At 39.5% G+C, this 27,208-nt stretch overlaps 3 protein-coding genes and 1 long non-coding RNA gene across 5 annotated transcripts; 3 read left to right on the top strand and 1 right to left on the bottom strand.

Moving 5' to 3' along the window:
- Positions 1 to 3,318: 3,318 nt before the first annotated feature.
- Positions 3,319 to 5,450, top strand: LOC122672427 (myb family transcription factor PHL6-like). The gene is made up of 6 exons (XM_043869904.1): positions 3,319 to 3,595; positions 3,686 to 3,762; positions 3,859 to 3,895; positions 4,197 to 4,308; positions 4,445 to 4,499; positions 5,358 to 5,450. Exons 1-6 carry the CDS (start codon positions 3,319 to 3,321, stop codon positions 5,448 to 5,450), a joined length of 651 nt encoding a protein of 216 aa, XP_043725839.1.
- Positions 5,451 to 13,389: 7,939 nt separating this feature from the next.
- Positions 13,390 to 17,077, bottom strand: LOC122672773 (FCS-Like Zinc finger 5-like). Its single transcript, XM_043870261.1, has 4 exons — positions 17,061 to 17,077; positions 13,934 to 14,050; positions 13,716 to 13,883; positions 13,390 to 13,528 (listed from the first exon to the last, which is right to left on the bottom strand). The coding sequence occupies exons 1-4, from the start codon at positions 17,075 to 17,077 to the stop codon at positions 13,390 to 13,392; spliced, it is 441 nt and encodes a 146-aa protein (XP_043726196.1).
- Positions 17,078 to 19,317: 2,240 nt separating this feature from the next.
- On the top strand, positions 19,318 to 24,678 carry LOC122672690 (serine hydroxymethyltransferase 3, chloroplastic-like). 2 transcript variants are annotated; one of them, XM_043870163.1, is made up of 11 exons: positions 19,318 to 19,538; positions 20,202 to 20,397; positions 20,495 to 20,669; positions 20,775 to 20,892; positions 20,994 to 21,106; positions 21,231 to 21,353; positions 22,147 to 22,251; positions 22,367 to 22,453; positions 22,549 to 22,656; positions 24,180 to 24,252; positions 24,363 to 24,678. In XM_043870163.1, the coding sequence occupies exons 1-11, from the start codon at positions 19,322 to 19,324 to the stop codon at positions 24,635 to 24,637; spliced, it is 1,590 nt and encodes a 529-aa protein (XP_043726098.1). In that variant the 5' UTR covers positions 19,318 to 19,321; the 3' UTR covers positions 24,638 to 24,678. The 2 variants fall into 2 exon arrangements, with proteins under 2 accessions (XP_043726098.1, XP_043726099.1); XM_043870164.1 differs by having other exon boundaries at positions 19,318 to 19,542; positions 20,206 to 20,397.
- Positions 19,681 to 19,891, top strand: LOC122672691. The gene is made up of 2 exons (XR_006334457.1): positions 19,681 to 19,724; positions 19,781 to 19,891. It is a non-coding gene; the product is annotated as an uncharacterized LOC122672691 (long non-coding RNA).
- Positions 24,679 to 27,208: the final 2,530 nt, after the last annotated feature.

Raw genomic sequence — 27,208 nt, 5'->3', positions numbered from 1 at the left:
CTGGGGTTGCAGAACATTGCCTAAGGTTCAGAGTTTCCTTTGGCTTATCTGTGTGTCAGGCCTCACTTTAACACAAGTCCTCCTTCGTCGACTCGCTTTGCCCTCACTATGGAGCTACATTTGAAACTAATGCTCATATTCTTTTGAGCTGCCCCCTTTGCGCAAGCAGCTTGGTTTGGGAACAATCTATCTTATGTTGTTTCCACTGATTTCGAACAATCTATACCAGATTGGATTCAAGGATGGATTGGACTTTGGAGTGCTCTCTTCCCGCAGGGAAAACAAATTAGTCATGAGAAAAAATCACTCTACACATTCATCTGCTTGTTTTTGTGGAAATCCCGAAATGACTTCACCTTTGGTAGGAAATCATGGTCTCCATCTAATGTTATCAATGTTGAAGAACATGCTTATCATTAGATCGATGATTGAAGATATCTAGCATTTACAATCTTATTTTCACAATTGCAATTTTATGTATATCCCACGTGAGACAAACAACTTAGCTGACTCTCTGATAAGGAAAGCCCTATCCATGATATGTACGACAGTTTATGACCGTTTTCGGTCCATAGATACATGAACATTGTTGTCCTCCATCCATAAATTCTTGGGAAAGTAAGGGAGGACATTATCATTTTTCAAAACTTGAAGATTGGGTTGATATATGTTAAGGAAACTTAGAGGGTAGCGGGATGATATTTCCCCCAATAAATTTTCTTCAATCAAAAAAACAAAAATCATATAAAACCAAATATTAGTTAGGGCTTACTGTTGCAATAATCATTATACGTCATCATCCCATTCTATAGAAGTGTAGCATTTGTCATACCTAATTTTCATCTTTCGTCCAAAATCTTGAGTTTACTTAAAAAGAGATGAGAAAGTCATATATTTCTCCAAATCACCAACTTAATTGACTTTTTATAATGTTACCTAAAGACCTTATGGCATCATTATATTTGTCAGGTTAAAACTTAAAACTACTCAATCTAGAAAGATCAATAACGTGTTAACAGCACACGCCAGGCCTTCCCTAACACCTCTCATCTTCATTGTTATTCTAAATTTGTGATGGAAAATGAATTCAATAGAAAAGGTTATGTATGACTCTTACCTAATTGCAGTCAAAGAAATATTCCCAAAGATACGAAAAAAAAAGGGGAGAGGTTTCGTACACAGCCATGCATGGTACACGGCCATCCTTTCCACTGTTAGATGGACATGATCATGTATAGTACATGATTTGTAATCCCATCCAACGGTTGCAGGTACGATCATGCACCATACATGGCCATGCATGAAACCTTTTGCCATAAAAAAAACCATAAAAATAATGGTCCTGCTAGGCGTCACCATGTCACGATGCCTAGTGAAGTATAACTCTACATTATTTGTCACTTGGTAATACATGGATTTGTCCATGTAATAGAGGACCCCACATACATCTCAATCACCAAATTTTAGTTCTAAATAAACAAGGAAAGTTGTTCAAAGTCTAAGGCGAAGTTTTGGTAAAAGTACCAAAATGCCATCAAATGAAATATAAAATTCAAAATGGAATCTTTATAATTTTAGCTATTTACTCAATTTATCTTAAGCTGAAATTGTGCCAATGAGAGATGTTTTCCTGATCTTCTATCACATGGACTATTCCATGTACTGTCATGTGACAAATAGTGAAACATTATACTTTAATAGACCTAGTGACGTATAAGAAAACCCTAAAATAAAAATAAAAGACAAGTAGGTTAGAAAAACAACACACCAGAATGGCAATTTTGTAGAAGAAAACGAAAAAGGAAGAGAAATCACATACAGAAAACAAGATTCACATGGTTTACCCTCAAGAAGGAAGGCTACATCCACGACTGAGTGATAGAATGAATCTACTAATTCTGTGAAGCAAAGACAAACCCTCTCTCTCTTCTCTCAAAACGATAGTTACAATTTATAAGAAAACCCTAACCTCATAAAGTACAAAACTGCCCCGAGAAACCCACCTAGTTCGGACCTGAACCAACATAGGGCGAAATACACATATTAAATCGAAACTCTCGACGAGCTCTTTTGGACTAAGATCAAGCTTCACAGACTTATTTGACTTTTTGACCCTTCTGACGTATTTCGAAAGCGAAACAGCCTGCCAAAGAATCACCACAGCATTTTCTGGTTTGAGATCAGGCTTCACCAATAACAAATTAGGATTAACTTGTCACTTTTGTCAGAGTGGGCCTTAGCGAATGCTTTATAAAATTACATATTACTATGATCAAATGGCTCTTAATTACAAGATCCATACCCTAAAAATGAAACCACATGGAAAGAGACTTTATTCTTGAGGTTCGTCACCATGAGATCATCAAGAGATAAACTTTTGAAATCAACTTGGAGGTTCATATGATTTCTTAAGATCAACAACTGTGTGGGCACACAACACAAAAAAACATAATATATGTTCTCGATTTTGAAACTCTAGCTAAGAATCTCCTCGAAACCCCTCATGTCATCTATTTCTTTTCTTTCTTCGTTTGTCTTATGTCCCCTTTTTTTCAATTTTTTTTTGTTTTTTTTTTTTTTTGGTTTTGCGGTTGTCACAGAGGAGAAATATGGAATTGGAGACACGATTCCGTGATCACCGACAGCAAGCATCAAAGCACCAGCAAACGTGACCTCCTCCTCTTCCACAAACTCTCCAACCCATGGCTTTAGTGCACGGTATCGAAACGGGTATCGGTAACACATAAAACTGATACGATATCAATATGGTATCGATCTGAATTGGTCAAAATTACCTCTAAAATTCCTTTAAAATGAATTTTTTGATCATTTTACCCCTTCTCCGTATTGTGCTATCAATACGGTATTGACATGAGATCGATATCGATGATTAGCAAAACCAACACGTATCACCCGATACAATACCGATACTTAGAAACAAGTCCCAATCCTTACTTTCTTTGCCTATCAATGCAGTTGAGACTGAAAAGAGAGAGAGAGAGAGATGTGCATGAATGCACATCTATGCTTGCATGCATGCATGCATGCAAGCATGATGTGCAACTATAATTAAATATAATATTTGAGAATATTCTGTATTTGCTAAGATGTATAGAATAGTGTGACAAAGTCAAGAAGAATAAGGGAGGAGTTGGAATATTTCCATTCTCATCTCCTTAGCCTCAACCTATCACACTATTGTTTCTAATCTAATCACTTGTTTGGTTTGAAGGAGTTAACCAGAGAAAATTTGACATTTATCTGTATAGCTCATATTTGAATCTGTTAGAAGAAGGAAGGGAAAGAGAGAGAAAGAAGATGGATAGAAGTGAAAACAGCCCTGATGATGAGTTGAAAGAAAACCCTTTTTTCAAGAAGAATCAAGAAGAGGAGAGTGGGCTCCGGAGTAGTAGAAACAGTGTTATGAGCTCAAGCAATAATAACAGTAGTAGTGTTGGGGATGAGAGTGAGAATAAGGGAAGCTCTGGTGGCAGTGTAAGACAGTATGCAAGATCTAAGGTGCCAAGGCTACGTTGGACTCCTGATCTCCATCTTTGTTTTGTTCATGCCATTGAAAGATTAGGGGGACAAGAAAGTAAGTTATTAATTTCAAACAAAAATTATATTAACAGCAGCCCATGAAATGAAATTATATAATTATCATCTTAATTATTGTTTGGTGCAGAAGCAACTCCTAAACTAGTACTTCAGCTTATGAACATCAAGGGCCTCAGCATCACTCATGTTAAGAGCCATTTACAGGTAAAATTTAGCCTCAAAAGCTTCAATTCAGTCAAATTCTTTACTATTGATCTGTTTTTTGTTTTAATTTTGGGCATTGTTGTATTTTTGTAATAGATGTATAGAAGCAAGAAGATGGATGATCATGGTAGAGGTAATTAAGTTAGAGTTCATGGCCTGGTTATCTTATACATCTTTTCTTTTCTTTCTTGTATTTTTTTGGATGAATGAAAAATATATTAACGAAGCACAGAGAATCTTCCCCCCTCCCAAAAGAGGGGGGGGAGAATACATGGAGAAACTCAAAAACAAAACAACGGATTATATGGAGGAATGGGAGGAAGCACCCAACTCCCGTTTTGACTCTTAAAAGCTAAGGAAAGACTCTCTCGATCCAAAAGACACCCTCTCTTGTATTAATTGTGCTAATAGATGTTACTTTTTCATGATGACAGTTATGACCCATGAAGGGACTTTCATGGAAACTAAAGATCAACAAATCCATAGCCATTATCAACTACTTCCCATGATAGAAAGTCATGATAAAGGGATTATTTCAAATTTCAGGTATTGAAAATTGAAAGATTTTTGAATTATATATCTTTCTTAGCCAGTAATATGGAAATTTGAAGAGTTTAACTTCTTAGTTCTCTCTCTCTCTCTCTCTCTCTCTCTCTCTCTCTCTCTCTCTCTCTCTCTCCAGATTTAGTGATGTTTCTTGGAGTGACTATGGGAACTGGATTGATGAAGGCAATAATGTGAGTTTGACACAGAGGCCTGGATTTTATAGTTCACTAACTACTAAGAGAACTCGAAAATTCCATCAAGAATTTCAAATGAGTTATGATCCTCAATTGTACCAAACCCAATCTAGAACAACCATGTTGAATCCCAACTTATATGATACCAAATTGCAACGAATTGAGAAAGAGAGATGGAGTTGTTTGGGTAGAACAAGCCACCAAGACACAACAAGGAGAGTGATCAGAGAAGAGACCAGAGAAGAGAGAAACACAGTAAAAAGGAAGAAGGCTCACAACTGTGATCTTGATTTGAACTTGTCACTCAATGTCATGTCAAGACAAAGAGTGGACTCTGGAAGAACTCAGAATGAGGAAGAAGAAGAAGAAGAAGATAGCTGTGGATCTTTGTTTTTGTTGTCCCCTCATTCAAAGATGTTGGAAGGAGATGAAATAAGAAGGATGAAATCAAGAACCCTAGATCTGACTTTATCAATGGGAGCAGCATTCTAGTGAGATCTTGAAGGTACTTACTTACTTGTGGATCTATTAAGATTCAAAATGGAATCATAGATCATTGTCATATATGTATCCTCGACATTATAAGGAATAAGGGACTTAATTGCTAAACTTGTCTTCCAATTCTATATGCTCTCTTTTTCTGAGCCTTAACAATGGTTCAAACCTCTCATTATTCCCAAGAATGGTTTCACTTGGGTTTTTCTGATGAGATTAAGTAATTAAACACCCCCCTAAGATTCTTCTTTGCTCACTGCATCATTTCATATTAGCAAAACATGCATGCATCTAATGGGTAAAATTCTGAAGAATAAAAAATGTCATTAAAGATCATTGAGAAAGGTGTTACTTGTGAAGTATGATCTCAGTCCAGAAAGTGTTTTGGTGATACTTTGGCGTGCCCGTTTCACCCTTGAAATGCGTCAAAATGGTCAAAAAGTGCATACATGAGTGTTATAGGTTTGACCACTATAGAGCTTGTCGAGATCTTCGATTTGATATGTATTTCGATAGATGTTGGTTTAGGTCTGAACCAGACCGGGTGGGTCTCTAGGACCAGTTTTGTACTTTCTGGATTAGGGTTTTTCTATATAATGTTGTTATCTCTTTGAGAGATGTAAGGGTGAAGGTTTGTATTTTGCTTCACAGAAATAGTGGAATCATTCTATCGTTCGGCCGTGGATGTCCTTCTTGGGGGTGAACCATGTAAATCTTGTCTTGTGTGCTTGTTCTCCTCTTTCTCTTCATTTTTCTTCTGCAAAATCACCATTCTTGACGTTGTTTTTCTAACAAAAGGAAGCATAAACAGTGGCCGATTTGGGAATTCATTCACCGAAGGGCTTCAATTGCGCATGTGAGGGTATTGGCCGGGAGGATATTTTGGGGAACATACTAAAACCCTATAGGGGTTTGTGAACCCTAGAATGTGTTGAATTGAAGGAAAACTTTCTCCTTTTTATATGCATTGTAATCCTTTCTAGAGAGTAGTGGAATAGACTTGTTGATTTGCTTAATTTTCCATTAATTTTGTGTTCTCTGCTGAGAGTTTACTTAAGGTCAAGGAAGATTAATTAATACTGAAAATCATATTTTCCTGATTCTTGTGTTGCATTTCACTAATTTTTTAGTTTTAAAATATTTCTACAATTTTCTTTGTCTTTTGCTTTTAATAGAACTCCTGTAAAATATTTTTCATTAAGATAAAAGGACTCTTAAAGAACTCAATTAGAAGGTCAAAGGGCCCCCAAAGTTGAAAATTTTTAGTCTAAATCTTTCCATCTCGACCTTTATTAGTAACCTAGGATAGCAAGTTTTTCAACTTTAGGGTTTTGTGATCCACTACACTTAAGTCAATGGTAAAGCTTTTGCTTTCATATACGCACGTACCCACACATACACACGCACGCCCGGCCCTTAATCAAGGTCAAAAAAATCCAACCTTGACCCACCCTTAGGATCGGGCCGGGCTAATCCTAATTGGCCCTGATCTGGGGGGGAAGGGAGATGCATGGGCTGGCCAATCTGGGAAAAGGAGATGAATATGGGTTGGCCAATCTGGGAAGAAGAAGAAAAAGAAAAAGGGAAAAAAAAAAAAAAAAAGAAGACAGGATTGGGTTGGGACAGGTCGAGCTCAACCCTGACCTGGCCCGGCCCTAACTCAGGGCCCAAAATTCCTAGCCCTGATCCCCCTCAGGACCAAGGTATCTCAACCCAGGCTCTCTTCGGACTCAGGGCGCGCTTGGACCGTCAGGGTCAAACTTGCACCCCTATATATATACCCAAATGTGTTCTAACAACAAGAACACATTAATTCTTGGCATTCATGCATGAAAAGTAGGCAGGATTTGTAGTAGGGGCACAGATATGATCCTTTAATTGCTTTATTGTGATTCTTAACAACGACAAGCCAACCACCAATATTTCTTTAAGTCTTCCACCGTCTTAGCTAGTAGCCGGCCTAAGTCTCTGTATATTGGTTGGAGGTTGACCCATGTCCTATGGATGGATAATTAGATACTTAATTATTTTTTAATTACTAAACGTGTGGGTAACCCCCTTCTTCTTCTTCTGCTTCCATTATTTATACATTAAGTTGAATAGATTTGACTATTGACTACATTATTATGAAACTATATATATATTTAGAAATGCTCCCAAGGTCGTCTAAAATGAAATGGACACGTTAATAATTTTGGGAGCTGCCAAGTACCAAGTGGCTTTCATGAATAAGTAATATTTGCAACTATTTGAGGTATGGTGACATTTTAACGAATATGGGATCTACATTTTCTTGTAGTAAACAAAGTTGTGTCATCAAAAGGTGGGAAACATATAATATTGACAGAGGAACCATAGATGATGCTCTCTCTCTCTTTCTTTGCCTGGGTGGGGTATGGCAGTCATTGCGCGTTTATCTGTGTGAGAAAATATGACGGTAGGACCGATAGTGTGCAGTAGAGGATCAGAATTCTATGTATCAATGTATCAACAAGCACAAATTGGATCCAATTGATCAAGGCCATAAATTAAACTTAACTTCCCCTAAGATCAGGTTTTTTTTATTATTATCTATAAATCAATTAATTTATTGCACAAAGAGAAAATAGATATACACAAACAAAATCCGCCTACCAAGACTTGGACTGAACTCCCCAAGCTTCAAAAGGCTCCAAAACTAAATATTACACTCAATGCCTGAAACCAAGCAAAACACAAGAATTCCCAAGAGCACAATGAAACAAAAAGGCCAAATAACCCCCTACAACAATCATCCATCGAGACATTACTCCTCCAAACCCACACAAGATGCACTCTCCATTTCTAAGTGTTGGTGAAAAATCCAACACCTGCACACAGGGGCACAACGCACGTGGTGGAGGTAACGCGGGCGAGCCAGAGTCTTAATTTGACGCAGGTCCAAACGAAACTGGAAACGGCCTGTCCGGGCTTCCAACCAAGACGAAACGGCCTGTTCCAACTTTCGACTAGGACGAAACGGCTTGTTCTAAGATGAAAAGGCCTGCGCTCCATCTCCCAGTCAGGACAAAACGGCCTGTTCTAACTTCCAGCCAGGCCGAAATGGCCTGTTCTAAGAAGCCAGAAACAGCCTCCATCTCCCAGCAAGGATGAAACAACCTGTTCTAACTTCCAGTCAGGCCGAAACAGCTTTTTCTAAGAGGCCAGAAATGGCCTGTTCTAACTTCTAACCAAGACGAAAAAGGGATCTTTCCATGCTTGAGTAGCTCTAAGGTCTTCTGGGTGAAAGAAAATTGTGATGGACGAAGCAAAGGAAGAAGCTTGAAAATCAAAGTTGCTTACTTGCAATCTGTATCCGATTGGACTCATTACAACTTGTGAAATCCGACATTGATGAGGTTTACAACTTGGTATTTACACTACAACTATTTTACGACCAAATCGTATAATCTCCCAAAAAACGGATTTGATGAAGCTTTCATAACTCTGCCAGCCATGGATTGATGGAGCTTGCAACTTGATGTTAATGGTGGCCTTTTGAAAAAGGGCCAAAAGACAAGATTGCTGGAGTTGTTCTCCAAGCATCTCCCAAAAATGGTTTTGATGAAGCTTCCACAATTCTGTCAGCCACAGACTGATGAAATTTACAACTTGTTGATGATGGGTTGCCTTCTGAAACACAGGTCAAAAGACAAGATTGGTAGAGTTATTCTCCAAGCAAGACCTACTTGAATGCCCCTTGAAACACGAGATATGAGACAACGGTGGCTGGAAGCCAACTCCAGCGAAAATTACAAGACAAGATGAGAGATCTACATCTTGAAAGATAAAAAAAGAAAAGATAAAAACTCTATTGTAGAGTGTTGTGTTGTTGATTGTGGTGTCCTTTCTTCTTTGTACTCTCTTCTTTTATAATTTCTCTATTGGCGGTTGTGGTAGTTCCAACCACTTCCATGATGTGTCCAAGTGGTTGAGTAACTACCCACCATCTCTTGTACCACTTTTCCACTTTGTCATTCAAAAAAGGGAACCTCTTTGATGACAACGTGCAATGCATGGCCTTAAGGCACGTATAACCGAAACAATTTTTGTAACAAAAAATGGGGTGTAAATAATGCCCCTCACAATCCCGTTTGAACGGGGTCACACAAGTTCTAATGGGATTATGGATGTTTTTGATCATCTTAAATTCCATCTGTTGACCGAAATACGGTGCCACTGTCCCTATTCGCTCGGTCTCCTTTTGTTGGTTCCGGCTTAAGATCGATTCAAACGACAATACCATTCACTCAAGTACTATCACCACCATCTCGATTATTAACCCAAGTATAAACCAAGAAACCGATCCTACCCTGTAGACGCTCGCATTTTGACCGGCTGTGATTGTTAGCTTGGAAAGTGAGGGTCTACGTGGGCATGCCAATTTTATCGACCGAAATAATATTCGTTCGGTCTATCTCTGTTTTTTATTTTAATTGAAGCCCAAGATCGGCCTTGATGGTCATATTTTGATTTCTTCCCTATTTGCAAAGCAAGCTGGCACATTGGATCGGTCAGAATTTAATTTAAAAAAAATAATAAAGGGCATGATCCACAATCTACACCTGAGGAGTGAGGAGGGAGGGAGAGAGACCTATGCCCCTCATGAGTCACGGCAACTACACACAACTTCTCTCCTCTCCTCCTTCCCTCTAATCGAGAAGGCCAAGAAGTTCTTCAACAAAGCCAACCTTCAGTCCTTGTGAAACAGACAAGTGGGCAAGTAGAACGTACACGTTCTTGTGGGGTTTTGAGTGCTTGGAGACACTTGGCCATCTTCATTTTCATGAATCAGTTTCACGTGGTCACCATTCTTTACCTCTCCACATGCAATTTTTACTCTACAAGCCTGGGGACATATCCACGGTACCCAACAAGATCAGCCAGTACTGAGTGTATTTGTTGCGAACGATTTTATCCCGATTTGCATATCACGCGACCTCATCTCCTCCCTAGATTTGTCGTTCACCCATCGGCCTAAATCGAGCCGTAACAAAAACCATCGAAGTGGATAATTTCTTAGCCTTTGATGACGACAAGGTAATAGGTGCTGGTGCTTTGCTTCTAGCGCATCTCTCCCCATAAGTGTATCATTTCTCATAACTACAGAAAAAGCCGCCTCCTACCGCCTTATAAGCAGCTTGGGTGTAGCGCGCTGTCATCGGAGATCCGGAGTCGAAGTAGAGAATCTAAACTTTGAACGAAGTGGATGTTATGCCGTTGACGGCAGCGACAACTTCATCAAAGTCAATATCATTATTAGGATTTTTCATAATGTTCTTCCATGTAATAGCGACATACCAACTGCTGATTCCCGCTTTCTCAAATCCGCCTCGTCCTTTCCTTTTCTTTCTTCTTGGATTTCTCCTTCTTTGAGCCATCACGTAGAGAGGCTTCTTTTCTTCCGGATTTTTCGTTAAAACCGTAAAACGGTTTCAATTTTTTTTTTTTTGGTACGAAAAAACGGTTTCAAAATTAAAACATGGGAAGTGAAAGACTCAGTAACCGCTTCATCAAAAGATTTTGTTTCAAGATGCCACCATGGAGAATTCAGTTATACCCATGAATCATCTGTTTTTGAAATTGCTGTGAAGTTCAACTCTGATCTCGCGGCAACTGGCATCGAACAACAATTAACGGATAACCATCTACCCATTCTGCAACTTTTTTTTTTTTGTTTGTGGCAGAAGAATGGTGAAGGTTGAGAAGCAAATAAATAGGAGAGTGTTATGGAAGTTGTGGGTGGCATGTGGAGGGAATTAGAGGGAGATAATTTAGGGAGAGAGATGGGAAAGAGAAACGTAGGACAGTTAGGAGAGATTTTAGGGAAGAGGGAGTTTTAGGAGAGAGAGGAGTCATGGGTGGCATGGGGAGGGAATTAGAAAAAGAGATAATGGGGAGATGAGAAATAAATGAGAGATTTTAGGAACGAAAGATGGGAATTGTGGGAGCATGTGAGAGGAGAGAGAGAAAGAGATCATGGGGAGATGAGTGAGAATCTAATTTATCTTTAACTACCCACGTCTCACACTCCACTGAGTCGAGTAACTCGGTTTCTTGCTCCGTGTATACCTCAGATTTTCCAATTTTTCCTTCTTTTCTTTTCTTTTCTCTTTTTTTTTTTTTTTCTGTAACCGCCTACTCTCTTGCAGAAAAAAATGGCTATGCTGCAGATTTCTACCGCCCTTACCCCTTGCTTGGTGTCTATAGTTTTTAGCTGGAAAATAGGTTATGGCCATCCACAACATTAGCAGCAATGCCGATACATAAACCATGCCCCTTGACGATGGGTTACGGTTTCTCAATGCTTGGGATATCCAAACAACCACTTTGCACTCTCAAACTACCCACAATAGCAAACTGAATATTGAGTCGATCGATATGACGCACATTTTACGCCACTAGAAATGGAAATGAGGGACCATGACCCCGAGGCTTGGTGCCATGAAAACGTGAAAGTCCTCGGGTTCTTGATTTCACACCTAATGGAAACTTCGGTCCAGTTTTATTTTGACTCTCCGATGGCAACATCGGCGAAACAAAATTTTAATAAGAGAAACCACTGCTGCTTACATTAGGAATGTGAGAATCAACTTTGGCTTGGGAAGGTAGATGAAGCACGACAGGTCACCTGATGCCATTGGATTATCTAGGCCTCAATCGCAGGCACAATGGATTATCACAGCATCAACAGAAAGACTTGCCCCTTGCTTGGTGGCGTACCCTCCTCCTCGAACCATCCAAATCCTACTGGACGTAAATCGTGCCCCTTGCCGATGGGCTATGGCCTCTCAGTGTTCATTGATAGCGAGAATTGCCCCTGGTTGAGCACATTCTCACTGCCTGATTCGGAAATGGATTTCCTTCATCAGCATTTCTTCTTCCTCGAACCATCACGATTTCGCTTTCTGGGGTCCCATCGGACGTGCCGAAATGTGTTGGTGGTGAAGATGTCCAACACTCTCACAGAATGGCGTGGGGTATAATAGGTGCAGGGCGTGCCAGAACTTTAGACGCAGGCTCAAACGGGCTGGGGTTTTGCCTATCTGACTTTCAACCAGGGAATTTAGGGTTCCCTCGTGCCTGAGTAACTCTAAGAACCTTTAGGTTAAACTTTGAAGATATCAGCCTCAATGAGATTCTTAACAAAAACACAAAGATGAATAACAAGGACTTGTATGATGCACAAAGACAAACACAGAATACTGAATAACTGATTAAACAATGGAAAGTAAACAAGCCAATATCAGATCATACCACACTGCTAGGATGAATGAATCCCTGATCCTTCCTCCCAATAGTTGATCCGTTGACAATAACGTACACATTCCAGAGGATAAAGACAAAAGCAGAAATAGAAAGCTAACAAGTAAATACTAAAAACAGAGATAAATGCTAAAAGTAGTATGTGGAGTTGTGTGTGTGTCCTTCTGCACGACAACCCTTGGGCTTTTATAGCAAATCCCAACCCTTCTAGTAGTGATGGCCGCCTCCCATAGTGGCCTTCGTGCCCTATTCCTCTAATCGCCACATAGCCCACTGCTACAATATTCCTTGATTACGCCCCCTTGGCCCACGTTGTTGTGGATGTAGTGGCCCTTATCCCTTTTTCCTTGAGAATAGGGGACGTTACCTACTAGAGATATTCTCTCAACTAACTTTTGACATGGTCAACCTATGTCATCTCACCTGATGATGTGTCAGCCTAGAAACCCATCGTGAAACGAGTCCCAATAGTTTTACACTTATTGATTTAGTCTATAGGAAATAGGAAATTACACTTTTAATTTTTCGATTTCACCTCTCAGGCTCTCATTTAGCCATTTAGGCTCATTCAGGGTTTTAGTGTCTCTCCCAACTCCCAAGTCTCACCAAATGCTGGAGTGCTAGGTTGGGCTAGGGTTTTAAAAAGCCCGGCCCAACCCGACCCTGTTTCACCCCTAATTCGATATGACCAAATATTACTTCCCCCTATGTCCAATCCGACCAATTTGTACCTGTCGTTCTGTTTTTCCCTCCAATTCCAAAGCATATATTCTTTTTTGGGTTATTTTCAAATGCTTCCTTGAAAATGATCAAATTTACAATTGCCCTCTTAAATTTTCATTAATTCCACATGCACCCCTGCTTTCCAACCTAAGTACCACTATAGTCCCTGCCATTAGATAAAAACATTATAACATAACGTATCCTAGTTTTTGAACTTCGATGGATCATTCTGCCCCTGAACAAGGTAAAATGACCAAAATGACCTTACCTGAAAAAAAAAACCTGCAACTCATCTTCCCCAAATCGTTTAGGGTTTGGGGAAGATGAGTTTAATCTCTCTCTCTCTTTCTCTCTGCAAGTCTATGTAGCAGCGACTGTCTCTCCTTTAGAAGGGGAGGATGGAGGATTTTGATCCAGCGGTAGTCGATGCATCTTTCTTCGAAGCCAATGCACACTTCTCCTTGCGTTCGTCTAGGTTAATCTGCTGCTGTCGACATTCTAAACTGCAAAATGCGCTATCTCCTCTGCAAAATTTACAAAACCCAACTTTTGAAATTGGTTTCTCATTAGAACTAAATAAAATAACTCTCAGAAACGAAACTGGTTTGGGATTAAAGCTTTAAAACCCATAAAGAGAAGACCCCCAAAAAAAATTCCAGATCTCTCTGTTGGGATTTCACCCAGAAGGTGGAAAGATATTAAGATACAGACCTGTACATGTAGATGTCATGGACAGGGCCAAGGCAGCGCTTGCAGAGGTTACAAGCTCTTAAGAAGTGAGGTGTTTCAATGAAATTGTTGGAATTCCTCTTATGGGTTGTTCTGGGAGAGATAGTAGCGGCCATAAGCCGGTAATCGAACCCATCTGACCCAAATCCACTACCACTACTACCCTTCTGGCAGAACCTTCATGGCCTACAGTTTTCTACCGCTCTTTCATGGCGTTCTGAACCATAGAATCAGAGGTTGTCGGAGCTTCTTCTGGGTTGTTTAGATCCATATTGCATTCCGTCAAGCTTGTCGTTCTCCTTATCTGAGGACGAGGCCTTGATGCGTCGTGTACGACTGGAATAGAAGAAGGGGGGAGTCAGAGACAGAGGAAGAAGACGAAGAAGAAGAAGAAGAGATTGAAGAACAGAGTTTGATTAATTCTTGATGCCCCGTTTACAAACATCCCCTACATTTTATAAAGCCCTATCTACAATTAATTACCCATTTACCCCTAACATGCTAATTACCTATCTACCCCAAATAGATTAACCCAACACAAATTATCCATCTATCTATGATCATAACATTGCCAACCCCTTCAGACAGAACCTTGTCCTCAAGGTTCTTTTGAGAACAGATATCCATGGACAACTAGAGCTGAAACTCCTCAAGGTTCTGCTGCAAAAGTTTGTAAATGGATCCCCGGATCGAACACTAAACGTACTCTAATTGGCAGCTGAGTGATAGCACCCTCATGGGAGACATGATTGCCCTTGCCGATTTTCATTGTTGCGTCAATAATAACCCAATTGCTAGAAGGGAATTTGAGAACATGACAAGCACAAGCTCCAAGTAGAGTCTTCCAATCAACAGCATTGGGTTCCAGTGGCATATTTTGAATAAAATCATGTGCTTCTTGTACCAACCCATCCCTTCCAAACAAATCAACAATGCTACCATAATGTTCTATCTTAGGCATGATCCTATATACTTCCCTCATCCTCTTGAAGTACTCAAATCCTTGATCCACCATTCCATAATGACTGCCAGCATACCAGACCCCAACGAAGGTAATCTCAGTGGGAACCAATGCCTCCCTATCCAACTGCACAAGGAGCTCAATTGCTTCCTTATCAAACCCATTAACGGCCAAGCCAAAAATCAAATAAGTCCAAGATATAACATTCCTTCTCTCCATCTCAAAAAGTAATGTATGTGCCTTTTTAACGCTCCCACATTTTGCATAAAGGTCTACAAGGGCATTCCCAGTATGCAAGTTACTATTTAAACCAACCTTCAGCATGTACAAATGAGCCCTCCTACCCAAAGCCAAATCTCCAAGCTCAGCACAAGCAGGAGCAAACTAACCATGGTGAAACCATCTGGTGCAACACCCTCCAAGCCCATATCCCTGAAAAGCATCAGAGCCTCATTGGGCCTCCCATTAAGAGTAAACCCATTAATCATAGAGTTCCATGTCACGAGGATTCCTTCAGGGATTAACTCAAACAACTTGTGTGTGCGCTCATAAAACCCACAGGCAGCGTACATGTGAACTAAAGTGTTCTGAACAAAGACCAATGCCTCAAACCCATACCCATTTCTTATGGTAGTGCAGTGTATCTTCTCACCTTCTCTGATGGTAAGCAACTTTGCGTAGGCCTTGAGAAGAAAAGAGTAGGGGTGGGTGTCAAGTCTAGTGGAGGAAATCTGCATTTGACGGTACAATTGAATGGCTGGTGCAGGGTTTTCACTCTCAGCATACTCCAAAATCGTCGGTGGTAGCACAACAGCGAGGACGATGAGCATCACGCCTTCAAGAGATTGCTTGGCAGAGGTGTACGCCGAAAGTGGCGAAGTGTGTTCATCCATGAGCCAAGCAACGTACCACAGCCAGTGCGCTGTCAGTTTGGCCGAGGGTCTTTGGTCGAGCATCGTGTGTACTCTGCCCTTTCTGATTCGGACGGCGTTGCTCTTTTCCTCCATACCGAGAAGGTTGTAGAGTGGAGAACCAAAGTGTATATCCGTGAGCGGCAACCAAAACGCATATAGCACTGTTGTAGGGATTTGATCGAACTGCAATCCTCGCCTACGAGTGAATAAATTCAGGAAGCTTGAAAAAGAGATTTGAACAGGAGATGAAGACGATGCAGAGGTTGGAGAAGAGCAAACAGTCACCGTTGTCTTTGACATCACACATTCCGTCTTTCCACGATCAAACACTAATCTGATCCAAGTCGGTGGCTGGTTGACGGAAATCTCACGGTTGTGGTCATCTAAACCACTGCCGAACTTGGTGGCTTGTGGGCCGGTTCGTTCTCCATTCGATGTCATGCCTACAGCAGAAATATTGTTGTGGCTTGCGGAAATTAATTCAAAATCATCGAAAACAGAGGGTATTGGCCACAACTTGGCCAGAGTAATCCGTTGATCTTCATATTCAGATTTGGAAAGAGTGACGAGGGTTTCAGTGGGAGTCGTGGTTGAGGTCAGATCATCAAGCGGCGACAGAGAAGTGGATGAAGCAGAGGTTGGAGAAGGAGGAGAATGATGGAAACTAGTTGTGAGAGCTTCAGTGAAGGTGGACCAGGTGGTGAACGGTGTGGAACGATGTACCTGCTGGAACCATTGGCGAGCCGGTCCATCCATGTGAACGGAAGATACAAAGAAACGCAGATCGTCGAGAGTGCGATGAAAATCAAAAACCCTTTCGGCTTTGAATATCCAACCAACTGGATCGGTGCCGGCGAAGCGAGGAAACTCGAGACGCACGGTGCGGGCCTGAATTGGCGGAGCAATGGTAAGATCAGGGGTGGTGGATGATCCTGGAGTGGGTTTGATGCCAGAACGCAGATCCGGCGACACTGGAGGCAGGCGTAAGACCTGGTCGAACTGGCCGGTGATAGCAGCGAGTTACGCGGAGATATCAGAAAGCGTAGCCTGCTGGCCAACGATTGTCGCACGCAATTCCTGGAGAATGGCACCGTGAGCGGTAGATCGCTCCTGCAAAGCTTTGACAGACTCGTCAAGTTGGCGCAAACGGGTACCCTCTGCCATGCTGGAAGAGCCGAGAGCAGGTCGGACCAATGATGCGTGTACGACTGGAATAGAAGAAGGGGGGAGTCAGAGACAGAGGAAGAAGACGAAGAAGAAGAAGAAGAAGAAGAAGAGATTGAAGAACATAGTTTGATTAATTCTTGATGCCCCTTTTACAAACATCCCCTACATTTTATAAAGCCCTATCTACAATTAATTACCCATTTACCCCTAACATGCTACTTACCTATCTACCCCAAACAGATTAACCCAACTCAAATTATCCATCTATCTATGATCATAACAGGCCTCTTCCCCAACAACATATTTGTATTTTATGGTCAAATCAAATCAAACCCACTAAGAGATTTAAACCCTTAAAACCTAAAACTAAGAAACAAAGAACAGAAGAGAGAAAGAGAGAAACTTGGCGAGCAAGAGAAAGAAAGAGTGACGAGAAAGGGTGGAGAGTGGAGAAGGAGAGGAAGAGGGAGAGGGGAAGATAAACAGAGGGCTAGAAGATGGATTCATGGAGAAGCAAAATCTAGACCGTTCCTTTCGGACCCTCCAATTTCGTCCTATGATCTTCCTGCTGTAATGCAGAGTATACCCTCCATCAACATCAAACTTGCAGTCTCGATTCAGATAGACCTCGAATCTGTTATCATCATAAAGCACATATCCAGTGGCACCTTCTGGGAGAATCCCTCTTGGGAAATTGAATTTTTCAAGCATTTCATATACTGTTGTTTGTGTCTTATAATCCCTCTTGGGAAATTGAATTTCTTCTTGATTTCTGATTCAAAAATTCCTCTTCCCCAAACCCTAAACGATTTGGGGAAGAAGAATTGCAGGTTTTTTTTTTTTTTTTTTTTTTTTTTTTTTTAAGGTAAGGTCATTTTGATCATTTTACCCTATTCAGGGGCAGAATGGTCCATTGAAGTTCAAAAACTGAGATCCGCTATGTTGTAACGTCTCTATCTAACGGCAGGGACTATAGTGATACTTAGTTTAGAAAACAGGGGTGCACGTGGAATTAGTAAAAGTTCAAGAAGACAATTGTAAGTTTGGCCATTTTCAGGGGGGCATTTGGAAATAACCCTTTTTTTTTCGGTTCCCCAGTTCTCAGTTTTCTCTTGTTTCTCGTTTCGCCCATGGTTGGGGACACCGCAACTAGGGTTTCGAAAGTTCGATTGATCGATCGATTTTATTTCATATTATTCTGGTTGCTGTCTATCTTCAGCTAATTTCAGCCATGAATCCTGAATAGTAAGCTTTTTTCTCCCCCTTCTTTACTCCTTTTTTTTTCATCCTGTACTTTTCCCTAATGTTTGATTTATAGGGATGGATGTTCCTGGCTATTTGGTATTGTCTATGTTCATGTTCCTTCAGGTCTGTTTTGTTTGTTGTTTGATTCGGTTTTTTTCTCCCATGATCTTGATCTCATGGTTGGTAGTAGTTGTTTTTCCCCTTTTATTTCTCTGACTTCCGTTCCGAGTTCCTAAATGATGAACATTATCTTTTTCGTCTTTCGTCCTTTATAATAAAGCGGGAAGGTTTGCGTGTTGTTCATCTTTATGGTGATTTGTCAGCTTTTATGTCTATCCGGTTGCTAAATTGTGGAATTCTTTTGTTAATTCTTCGGGGCACTTGGTTCTTGTTTGTTTGGTTTGGTCCCTTAATTTTATTTCTTTAACTTGATTTACTTTGACCTCTCCCAAACCCCAAAAAAAATATATTTGCGTTGAAGCTTGGGGCTATCGTTAGAGCTTATCATGCTGGTAGAAGCTATGCTAAGGTTATACCAATATTAATTAATTAAATCTTAAAAAATAAGTACACATTATTTTATCAGTAGTTTATGGAGTTGTGTAATTTACTAATACTTTTAACTCGTATTTTGGATAAAAAAAAATTAATTTTTTGCATGCTCTGATGTACTGAGACAGAAACTGTTCTGCAAATTCTCGGGGATATTTTTTTTTCTTTGCGAGGGGAGGGCTGTGTTTGTTGTAGAGTTGGGTGGGTGCATACCTTGCAGGAATGGTTTGAATTGCCCCTTCAAACTTCCTTCAGAAGGTGAAATGAAATATAAACTTTATGTTGTGCAGCAGGCAAGCTTTACTAATCCACTTTTGTAAGAAATGAGAATGATAGGGTAAGTGATGGATATGATTTAGGTTCAAAGAGATCTGTGAGTTTTATCCACATTTTTTTTGTCATGTAAATTTGGAATTCAGAGTAACTAATTGGATATATTGGGTTTCATGACAGCTGTCATGACTTGTATAAATATGTTGGATAAAGAGTTGCTCTGGTAATTTGTCAGTTGAAGTAGGGATCCTCTTAATAACTAATCAAAAGAAAAAAGAAAAGTAAACTTTAAGCACCATGCTTGTAGCAGTTCAAAATCAAATTTTGTCAATGATTTTTGGTGATTTATTATCCCACGCTTCTTGCAGTTTTAATTATATTGGTGGAACTATTTTTATCTGGTGTCTATCGGTTAATATAGTCTTTAACCTTTTTAAAACATAATGCAAGGATGCATGCTTACATAAGAAGCTAGGATGCATGCTTACGGTAGAACCGCTGCGACTGGTGCCATTCACCAACTCACTTGGAGTAACGGCTCTTCATCTTCGCCCAAGGTTTCTACTTGGGGTGGATTTCCATGCCAAGTTAGATTCAAATCCGTCAGGCCTTGTAAAACTTCTTGTATTGAAGGAAGCTTGGTGACTGGGAGGCCAGCCTCTGATCCATCTGTTCATGTGCCCGATACTCGTGGTAAGCTTTCATCCTTCTCAGTTTCACATGGATGGTTACATGTCTAGTTTGACTAATTTTCCTGTTGCATAGTTAACATTCTGATAAGTTCCTGCTCCTCTAGTAATAGGTTTTTGTCCCGAGGGATTGATTTTTTTTTTTTTTTTTTTTTGGGGGGGGGGGGGGGTTGGGATGGGTTTGGTCTTAGTCTGGTACTGATTGAATTGTTCTTTGGTTTTGAGACTGATATTATAAAACCGTAGATTTTATGTTGGAAATGTTGCTGTCAATCTGTGTACTCTTGTTACATAGACATACATAAGATGTTATGTCATTCTACCCACAAACAAGTAAACAACTACAGTTTTGTCTTCCTACTGTCCCCCTTTCACTTTGGACCATTCATGTGATAGGAACTGGCTAGGTTGTTCATCAGTTGCAAACCCAACATAAACCTCACAAAGCTTGAGATTGGTGAAATTATTGCATCTGAGGAAACCTTCTTATAACATTAATAGGTGATAGACGAGATGATTTGTTGTTTGCGTAATAGTGGTACCTAGGAGGCTAGGACAATGAACACATGGGTGTGAATGAGCAAATTAAAAAAGGGGATCAGAAAATTCCCTTTGCCCAAGCCTTGGATGGCTTCTCATGCAAGTAATAACATACTCTGTTACTCAGGTAGTGGGAGTAGTTTTGTAGACTATGCTCTCAGTGAAGCAGATCCTGAAGTATGTACAATAATTAATAAGGAAAAGCAACGGCAATGCAAAAGTTTGGAGCTCATTGCTTCAGAAAATTTCACATCCCGAGCTGTAATGGAAGCAGTAGGATCTTGCCTCACAAACAAATATTCTGAAGGACTGCCTGGTAAAAGGTAAACTGTAGACAATTAACTACTGCACATTCAATGTAGGACTTGTCGTGCCTTTTGTGTGTGCATTCAGTTAATCACTTTCGTGTATGTTTCACAGGTACTATGGTGGCAATGAGTACATTGATGAGCTGGAGAGGCTCTGCCAGGAAAGGGCTTTAGCAGCATTTAAATTAGATCCAAAAAGGTGGGGTGTCAATGTTCAACCTTTATCAGGCTCTCCTGCTAATTTTGAGGTTTACACTGCAATTCTTAGTCCTCATGATCGAATAATGGTAGGCCTACTTCTTTTTCTCCCCTCTTCCTTTTAAACTTTAGTTGTGGTATTACACTTTCTTTCAATCTTGAAGCTGTACTAACTTGTGCCTCCAATTGATTAGGGCTTGGACCTACCACATGGGGGGCACTTGTCTCATGGATTCATGACTCCAAAAAGACGGGTATCAGGCACATCAATTTATTTTGAGTCCATGCCATACAGGCTTGACGAATCTACAGGTGCTGCTTTCCATTCTTTTGTTTGCTATAAATAAATTAGCTGTTCTGTGGAGATTGTTTGGCATGAGTTGTTTTAAGTTTTTTTCTAAATCTTTAAATAGGTCTGGTTGATTATGAGATGCTTGAGAAAACAACTATTCTTTTTCGACCAAAGCTCATCATTGTTGGTGCCAGTGCATATCCTCGGGATTTTGATTATCCTCGTATGAGAAAGGTATACATCATATGTGGTTCTTAATTGCAATCCATTAGTATGTATGAATCATCAGATTTCATGGCCCCGCCCCTTTTTTTACTTGTATATTTACATCTGAATGTCATTTGTTACCCTTCGAAAGATAGCGGATGCTGTTGGTGCTTTTCTCATGATGGACATGGCTCATATAAGTGGACTAGTTGCTGCTTCTGTGGTTGCTGACCCCTTCGAGTATTGTGATATTGTAACTACGACAACACACAAGGTATGAGTTGAACCATAACACAGGGCTAGATACTCACTTAGGCACTTAAATGTTGTGTTCAGGCATTTTTTTTCTGGTTGTTGAATCTACTAAGGCATTTTTTAGGAACTTCATTACTTTTTCATTGTAGTAGTTCACTGTGAATATGTACTTTGAAAGTTCATACTCCATATTAGGAAATTAATCTTTTCCCTCACAAAATTTGTAGGTATGCATGAAATTCCATCTGTTCTCTGTTATTCCATTATATTCTTGGGCGACCTCTGAAGATTTTATGATCCCAAGCTCTCCTTACTTTTCAGCTTTGATGATGCATTACTAAACCGTTTCATTCGCCAAATAAGCGAAGGGTGAAAAACAAAAAAGAAAATAGATATTGGGGCTGCCCTAATTGGGTTCACATTGGATATCTCAAGGGTTTGCTTTGCTTCTTGCTGCTCAATGAAATTAAGTGAAATTAAGTAGGAAGGTAACACGTTATGATAGAAGTAGCATCTGAACCATTAATCCAACCTTTTTAACTAGTGATTGATATGTTTCCATCCTTTGGCCATTTTTAACATTCCTTATTAGACAAACTTGTAATTGGATCATCTTTTATGTGGTGTTCAAATCACAGGCAGATACTAAGAATCCTGGCAATATCTTTTATTGGTTTCACGGGATGCAAAGAATAGTATTTTTGTTTGTTTCCAGTTTTCTAGACAGTTTTATCTTTTCCACAGATCCCGTCTTTTTTTCCCCTTTATAACTGTGCCTATTTGGCCTGATAAATCAAGTGAATGCATTACAGTCCTTGAGAGGTCCTAGAGGTGGTATGATCTTCTTCAAGAAGGACCCTGTTCTGGGAGTTGATTTGGAATCTACCATCAACAATGCTGTTTTCCCAGGCTTGCAGGTTGGTTGTGGAAGTAACTTTTGCTCTTTATTCTCACATTTGATCTAGATCCATGTTCCATCCTATGTATTTCTGTGTTCAGCTTCTTTAATTTTGAAATATTGTGCCTTTGTAGGGAGGTCCTCATAATCATACAATTGGGGGTCTGACTGTGTGTTTGAAGCATGCTCAGTCGCCAGAGTTCAAAGCTTATCAGGCTCAGGTACATCACTTTTTTTTCAATGTTGAAAAACAATGAAGAATGATCCATTTTCCTTCCCTCTGTATCCAACTCAATCTATCTGCTTCTTATTGCAGGTGATATCTAACTGTAAAGCTTTGGCTGGTCGATTGATTGAACATGGGTACAAACTGGTTTCTGGTGGGAGTGATAATCATCTTGTTCTGCTCGATTTGAGGCCAATGGTAGAATGCTGATTTTACTCTCTATGTTTACATTTCCTTTTTAATATTCAAATAGATCCATGGTTTCTTCAAGTTACCTAATAATAGCTGTTTCCCCCCTTTTCTTTTTTTCTTTTAATTTAATTATGAAGGGGTGATAATCTTTTTAGTGTGTGATATGGCATTTCACTAATAGCTATGAACATTTAATATTATTCGCCTGGTGGCTGCTTAACTAAGAACCCAAAATTCGATAAAAGCAATATAAAGTGCACTGCAAGTGATAAATAAAACATTTGAATTTTGAAGGGTTCAGTTAAGAGAAGTGAATAGGTGTGGTAATGTGTTGGCTCTAGTAGACGGAGCAGACAGGAGCAAGTACTAATTATGGGTCAAGTCTGATGCAGCTTCAGCTAGGAATGAAAAGAAGACGTCTAGAAACTTGCATATGCTAGTTTCCCTGGTTCAAAGAGTAATTCTGTCCAAGTCATGGGATCCTTGGAAGCCAGTTTTCCTATTTAAGTCGTGACTTTGTTAGTCGTAGTGTTTATGGGAATATTAGTTTATTTTTCTTTTCAATGTATGATGTCGATCTTACTTTCATAGAACTATTAAAAGTTGCTATTGGACAAAGCATCAGGTATGTTTTCTAATTTTCCTTGTAATTTTGGTTTTTTATAGTTGGAATGGGATTTGAGAATGTCTATCTTAGCAGTTCATAAATATTATAGTCTACAGGCCCTCCCCGTGTGTTATGCAATAATATAGTTTGGTTTTCATCAAGTTATGGGTTTGTGGATTCACTGCTCCCTTGAGTGGACTTTCAAGGTTTCCTAGGGGGGATGGTATGATGACTCCTTGCCTCTTCTTTCTTATTCTTTTTTCTGTTTATTACTCTTATTCACTTCCATTGCCATTTAGTCTGTTCCCTTACTCTAAAGCTGCTGCACCCTTGTTTTAAACTAATTTTTTGAGTTTTTATTTTGATCACATCTTTCTTAGTCACCATTTTGCTCTCAAATATGGTAGTTTAGTTTATGATATCTACTTTTCTTATAATCTGAATGTAGTTTCGGTTTTAATTTCCAGATTCTTTTGTTTTTACAATTTATTCATAACCATCCCATCACACCATCTAGTTTAGTATAGGCTTCTTCTGGTTTAATTTTATTTGATAGTTATGATAGATCTAAATTTCAACTTGAATTCTTTGTTTAGTTTAGCAGACCATTATTTTTTTTATTTTTTTTTGGGTGATTGGGAACTAAGATTTGGATTTATTCTACCTCTGTTGTTCCCTTCCACTTCTTTTCTTTTATGTCTGAGTTCCACCCTGCAGATAAAGCTGAACATTGTTTATAAAATTATTTTTGAAATCACTGGTAGAGTGGGTTTTTGTGCCTCGCCTTTTATTTTTGGTTAGAACTGTTGTTGACTTCTAGAATTGTAGGAAGTTGTGATTTCTCTCTTGCAAACTATCTACTGTTTTCAAGTTGATTTACCCTGCCGTTGACGTTATTCATGATTATTTTCTCCCATAACAGGACATTGATGGAGCTAGAGTCGAGAAAATTCTTGACATTGCCTCTATCACTCTCAACAAAAATTCTGTTCCTGGTAAAGTGTCCCCAATCCCACCCCCCTTCCCCCCAAGACATGCCTCTTTTTATATATATCTCTTCTTCTTCTTGTACTTGATAAGAACTTCCTAATTTGGGATTACATAGGTGATAAGAGTGCACTAGTCCCGGGTGGCATTCGCATTGGTACACCTGCAATGACTACCAGAGGATTTGGGGAGAAAGAATTCATAGCAACTGCTGACTTCATTCACGAGGGTATTCAGATCACACTGGAGGCAAAACAATCTGTTGCGGGGAAAAAGCTCCAAGACTTCTTTAAGTTCATTGAATCTCCAGAGTTCCCCTTGAAGAATCGTGTCATAGATCTGCAAAGTAGAGTTGAAGATCTGACCAGCCAATTCCCTATGCCTGGATTATAGATGGTTTTGTGTGAAGGAAATTGGTTACAATTTTCTCGTGACGACAAATTTATATTATTTTTGCATGAGGAAGTGATGGGGCAACCATTGAAAAAATGGAATTCCCACATAACGCGTTTTTTGAGCTCAGTTTGAGCCAGAGTTCAAGCTTACTCGCTTTTGTGTGTATTGTGAAGGATAATTTGTAGAATTTAATAGCAGAGTAATGTTTAGCCAAACAATAAGAAGGCAATATAATCTGATAAAAATTGATTTTCTTCTGCTTTATTATCCTTTTATTGTAATTTTATTTATTTATTAATCTTTTTTTTAACCAAAGGTGAAAGGTATAACCCTATGATGTATATTTTCTAGGGCATCATGGAATGTGCTATTGGATTCAAAGTTCAATGTTCTGACCATTAAACCATGGAATCACTTTTGTGTGTTTATCGCAAAACCCAAATGACTTTCTTTCCTCTTAATCTTTTTGTACTATTCTCTTTTGCATGAAAAAAGGGAAGAGGCTGGCCACACTGTTGTAACGTCCAATGTCTCTCTCTTTCTTCCCCCTTTGAAATGATCCCTTTACCCATCATGTATAATACCCTCGATCCAATCGTTACCATTAAAGCTGTGTTTGGTATGTATTCTCAGAATAGATAATGTGTGGAATGCATTCTGAAGTAAGAAAATAGATTATAATTGGGTTTCAAATTGTGTTCTAGACCCGTTTTTTATTCTGAGAATGCATACCAACCATAGCTTTAGACTACATTTGGTATGTATTCTTGGTCGATTTCGCATTCTCTAATGATAAAAATAATTGTTTTTATCATTCAAAAATGTAAATTAGCCTAGATTGCATTCTAGGAATACATACCAAACACAGCCTTAGTAATTGATCAGTTGTAGTTCGAACAACATGGTTGGTTAAGTGGGTGTCCCACTAAAAGGGAATCAAAGAGGTGCTTTCCATTGTGGTTGAAGTACTAATGTGCACCTTATTATTATTCTCATCCATTATATCCCAAAAAGAAAGGGGATCAATACAATAATTAAGAAAATTCTGACCACATAGATTATGTGAGGCTCATGAGCTTTGCAGCCTAATCATCTATTGTAGAAATTTTAATTTAATTTTGGAAAAGGAACTTTGCTTGGTCATACGCACCCGTATGCCCACATAGGGGTGGCAAAATGACCACCCCAGCCTCATGTTAGATGTCCTAGTCTTGCGTTGGTGTAGGGACCATGCGATCAAACAACATTTTCTCTCCCTCCCTTCAGTTTTTATCTCTAATGTTATGAGGTTTGCACTTCTATATGCCAATGTCAAGGGATCCTATGTAAGTTTTTGTGTTGGGCAGATTAACAAAGCCTAAACAATTGGGGGGGAAGGGGGGGGGGAAATGGTGAGGGATCGATACGTGAGTTGCTGGTGTGGAATAGAATCTTTTGTATCAAATCAATGAATTTTGATTCAGCAGGAGTTGGATTGGGCCTAGGAATCTAGTACAAATTGGCTGATTTGAATAGATCGGCCAATTCAGGCTCCTTTGGATAGGAATCAGCCGAGGCCAATCTAGATCGGACTAATCCTACATGAAAACTAAGGTTTAGGAGTTATTTAACTGTTTCGCTCGATTCCAATCTGGACCTGGCCCGGTCCTGGCTCAATTCCTGGTTTTTATACCTTATTTATCCTGTTTCTCTATAAAATTATTTGTTTTGGTGAGGAAGCATTCCGTATGACCGAATATTACTTTCCCTGTATATAATGGCCAATCCGACCAATTTGTACCTCGCGTTCTATTTATTACTCTAATTCCAAAGCATATTTTTTTTGGGTTCCCTAGCTCTCAGTTTTCTCTTGTTTCAATAAAAAAGTATGGCAAAGGATGCCATTTCTTTAAAAGAAACAACAAAAACAATTAAACGAGTACAATAGGTAGGGAATTCTGTGGGGTCAACCTTTGATAAAAGGGAATGGAAGGACCCAAACCTACAAGTTAATAAATTCACACTCCAAGCAAAGAAACTTTTCAGAATACTTTGGCTACCAAGACACAATCTATCTATCAACAAAAGCTACTTTATAAGAAAATCTTTCTGTAACTTAAACAATAGGGGGCCTCAACCTGCTGCCCTGGGAGCAGATCTACAACACTTCTTCATCCATGACTAGGCTTGAAGCCTTGGTAAGGAAGAAATGACATTAATATACAAGCTGTTGATGACTTAGATCTAAGAACAAAAGAGCAAATACACAGACTGGTATCCCTTGTCTTAATTCAAAAATTCATTTTATTTGAATGTCTTCACTTTTCTGTTGTGGAATTTTAAACATAGGATTTACATCAATAGATGAACAAAAAGCTCCAATGGCACCATTAATGACAAGTTGATTTGGAATCTACCAATTTTACAAGGGATTATGCCTTTCCACGGCTTTTGAATTGATTGAATCATATCAGCTAGCCAGAGCTTTTCCATGGCATTTTCTCAGCTGGTCCTCCTCTAATACTCAACACTCCTAGATTTCATCAAATTAGCTAGCCCGCCCAGTTATCTTTAGGATTCATTCCTGAC

This window comes from Telopea speciosissima, chromosome 8, assembly GCF_018873765.1.
Source record: "Telopea speciosissima isolate NSW1024214 ecotype Mountain lineage chromosome 8, Tspe_v1, whole genome shotgun sequence".
Taxonomy (NCBI): domain Eukaryota; kingdom Viridiplantae; phylum Streptophyta; class Magnoliopsida; order Proteales; family Proteaceae; genus Telopea; species Telopea speciosissima.
The sequence above is the reverse complement of the archived record's forward strand: the minus strand, read 5'-3'. Positions and strand labels throughout refer to the sequence as shown.

What these genes read in the sequence shown, in the direction of transcription:
- LOC122672427 (XM_043869904.1), top strand. Translation starts at nt 3,319, where the DNA reads ATGGATAGAAGTGAAAACAGCCCTGATGATGAGTTGAAAGAAAACCCT. An exon ending in ATGTTAAGAGCCATTTACAG is followed by an intron (nt 3,763 to 3,858) that starts GTAAAATTTAGC and finishes TTTTTGTAATAG; the next exon opens with ATGTATAGAAGCAAGAAGAT. An exon ending in GGGATTATTTCAAATTTCAG is followed by an intron (nt 4,309 to 4,444) that starts GTATTGAAAATT and finishes CTCTCTCTCCAG; the next exon opens with ATTTAGTGATGTTTCTTGGA.
- LOC122672773 (XM_043870261.1), bottom strand. An exon ending in CAGAACGCCATGAAAGAGCG is followed by an intron (nt 13,884 to 13,933) that starts GTAGAAAACTGT and finishes TAGTAGTGGTAG; the next exon opens with TGGATTTGGGTCAGATGGGT. An exon ending in CATGACATCTACATGTACAG is followed by an intron (nt 13,529 to 13,715) that starts GTCTGTATCTTA and finishes TAAATTTTGCAG; the next exon opens with AGGAGATAGCGCATTTTGCA.
- LOC122672690 (XM_043870163.1), top strand. Translation starts at nt 19,322, where the DNA reads ATGCATGCTTACGGTAGAACCGCTGCGACTGGTGCCATTCACCAACTC. An exon ending in TCATGTGCCCGATACTCGTG is followed by an intron (nt 19,539 to 20,201) that starts GTAAGCTTTCAT and finishes TCTGTTACTCAG; the next exon opens with GTAGTGGGAGTAGTTTTGTA. An exon ending in GTCCTCATGATCGAATAATG is followed by an intron (nt 20,670 to 20,774) that starts GTAGGCCTACTT and finishes CCAATTGATTAG; the next exon opens with GGCTTGGACCTACCACATGG.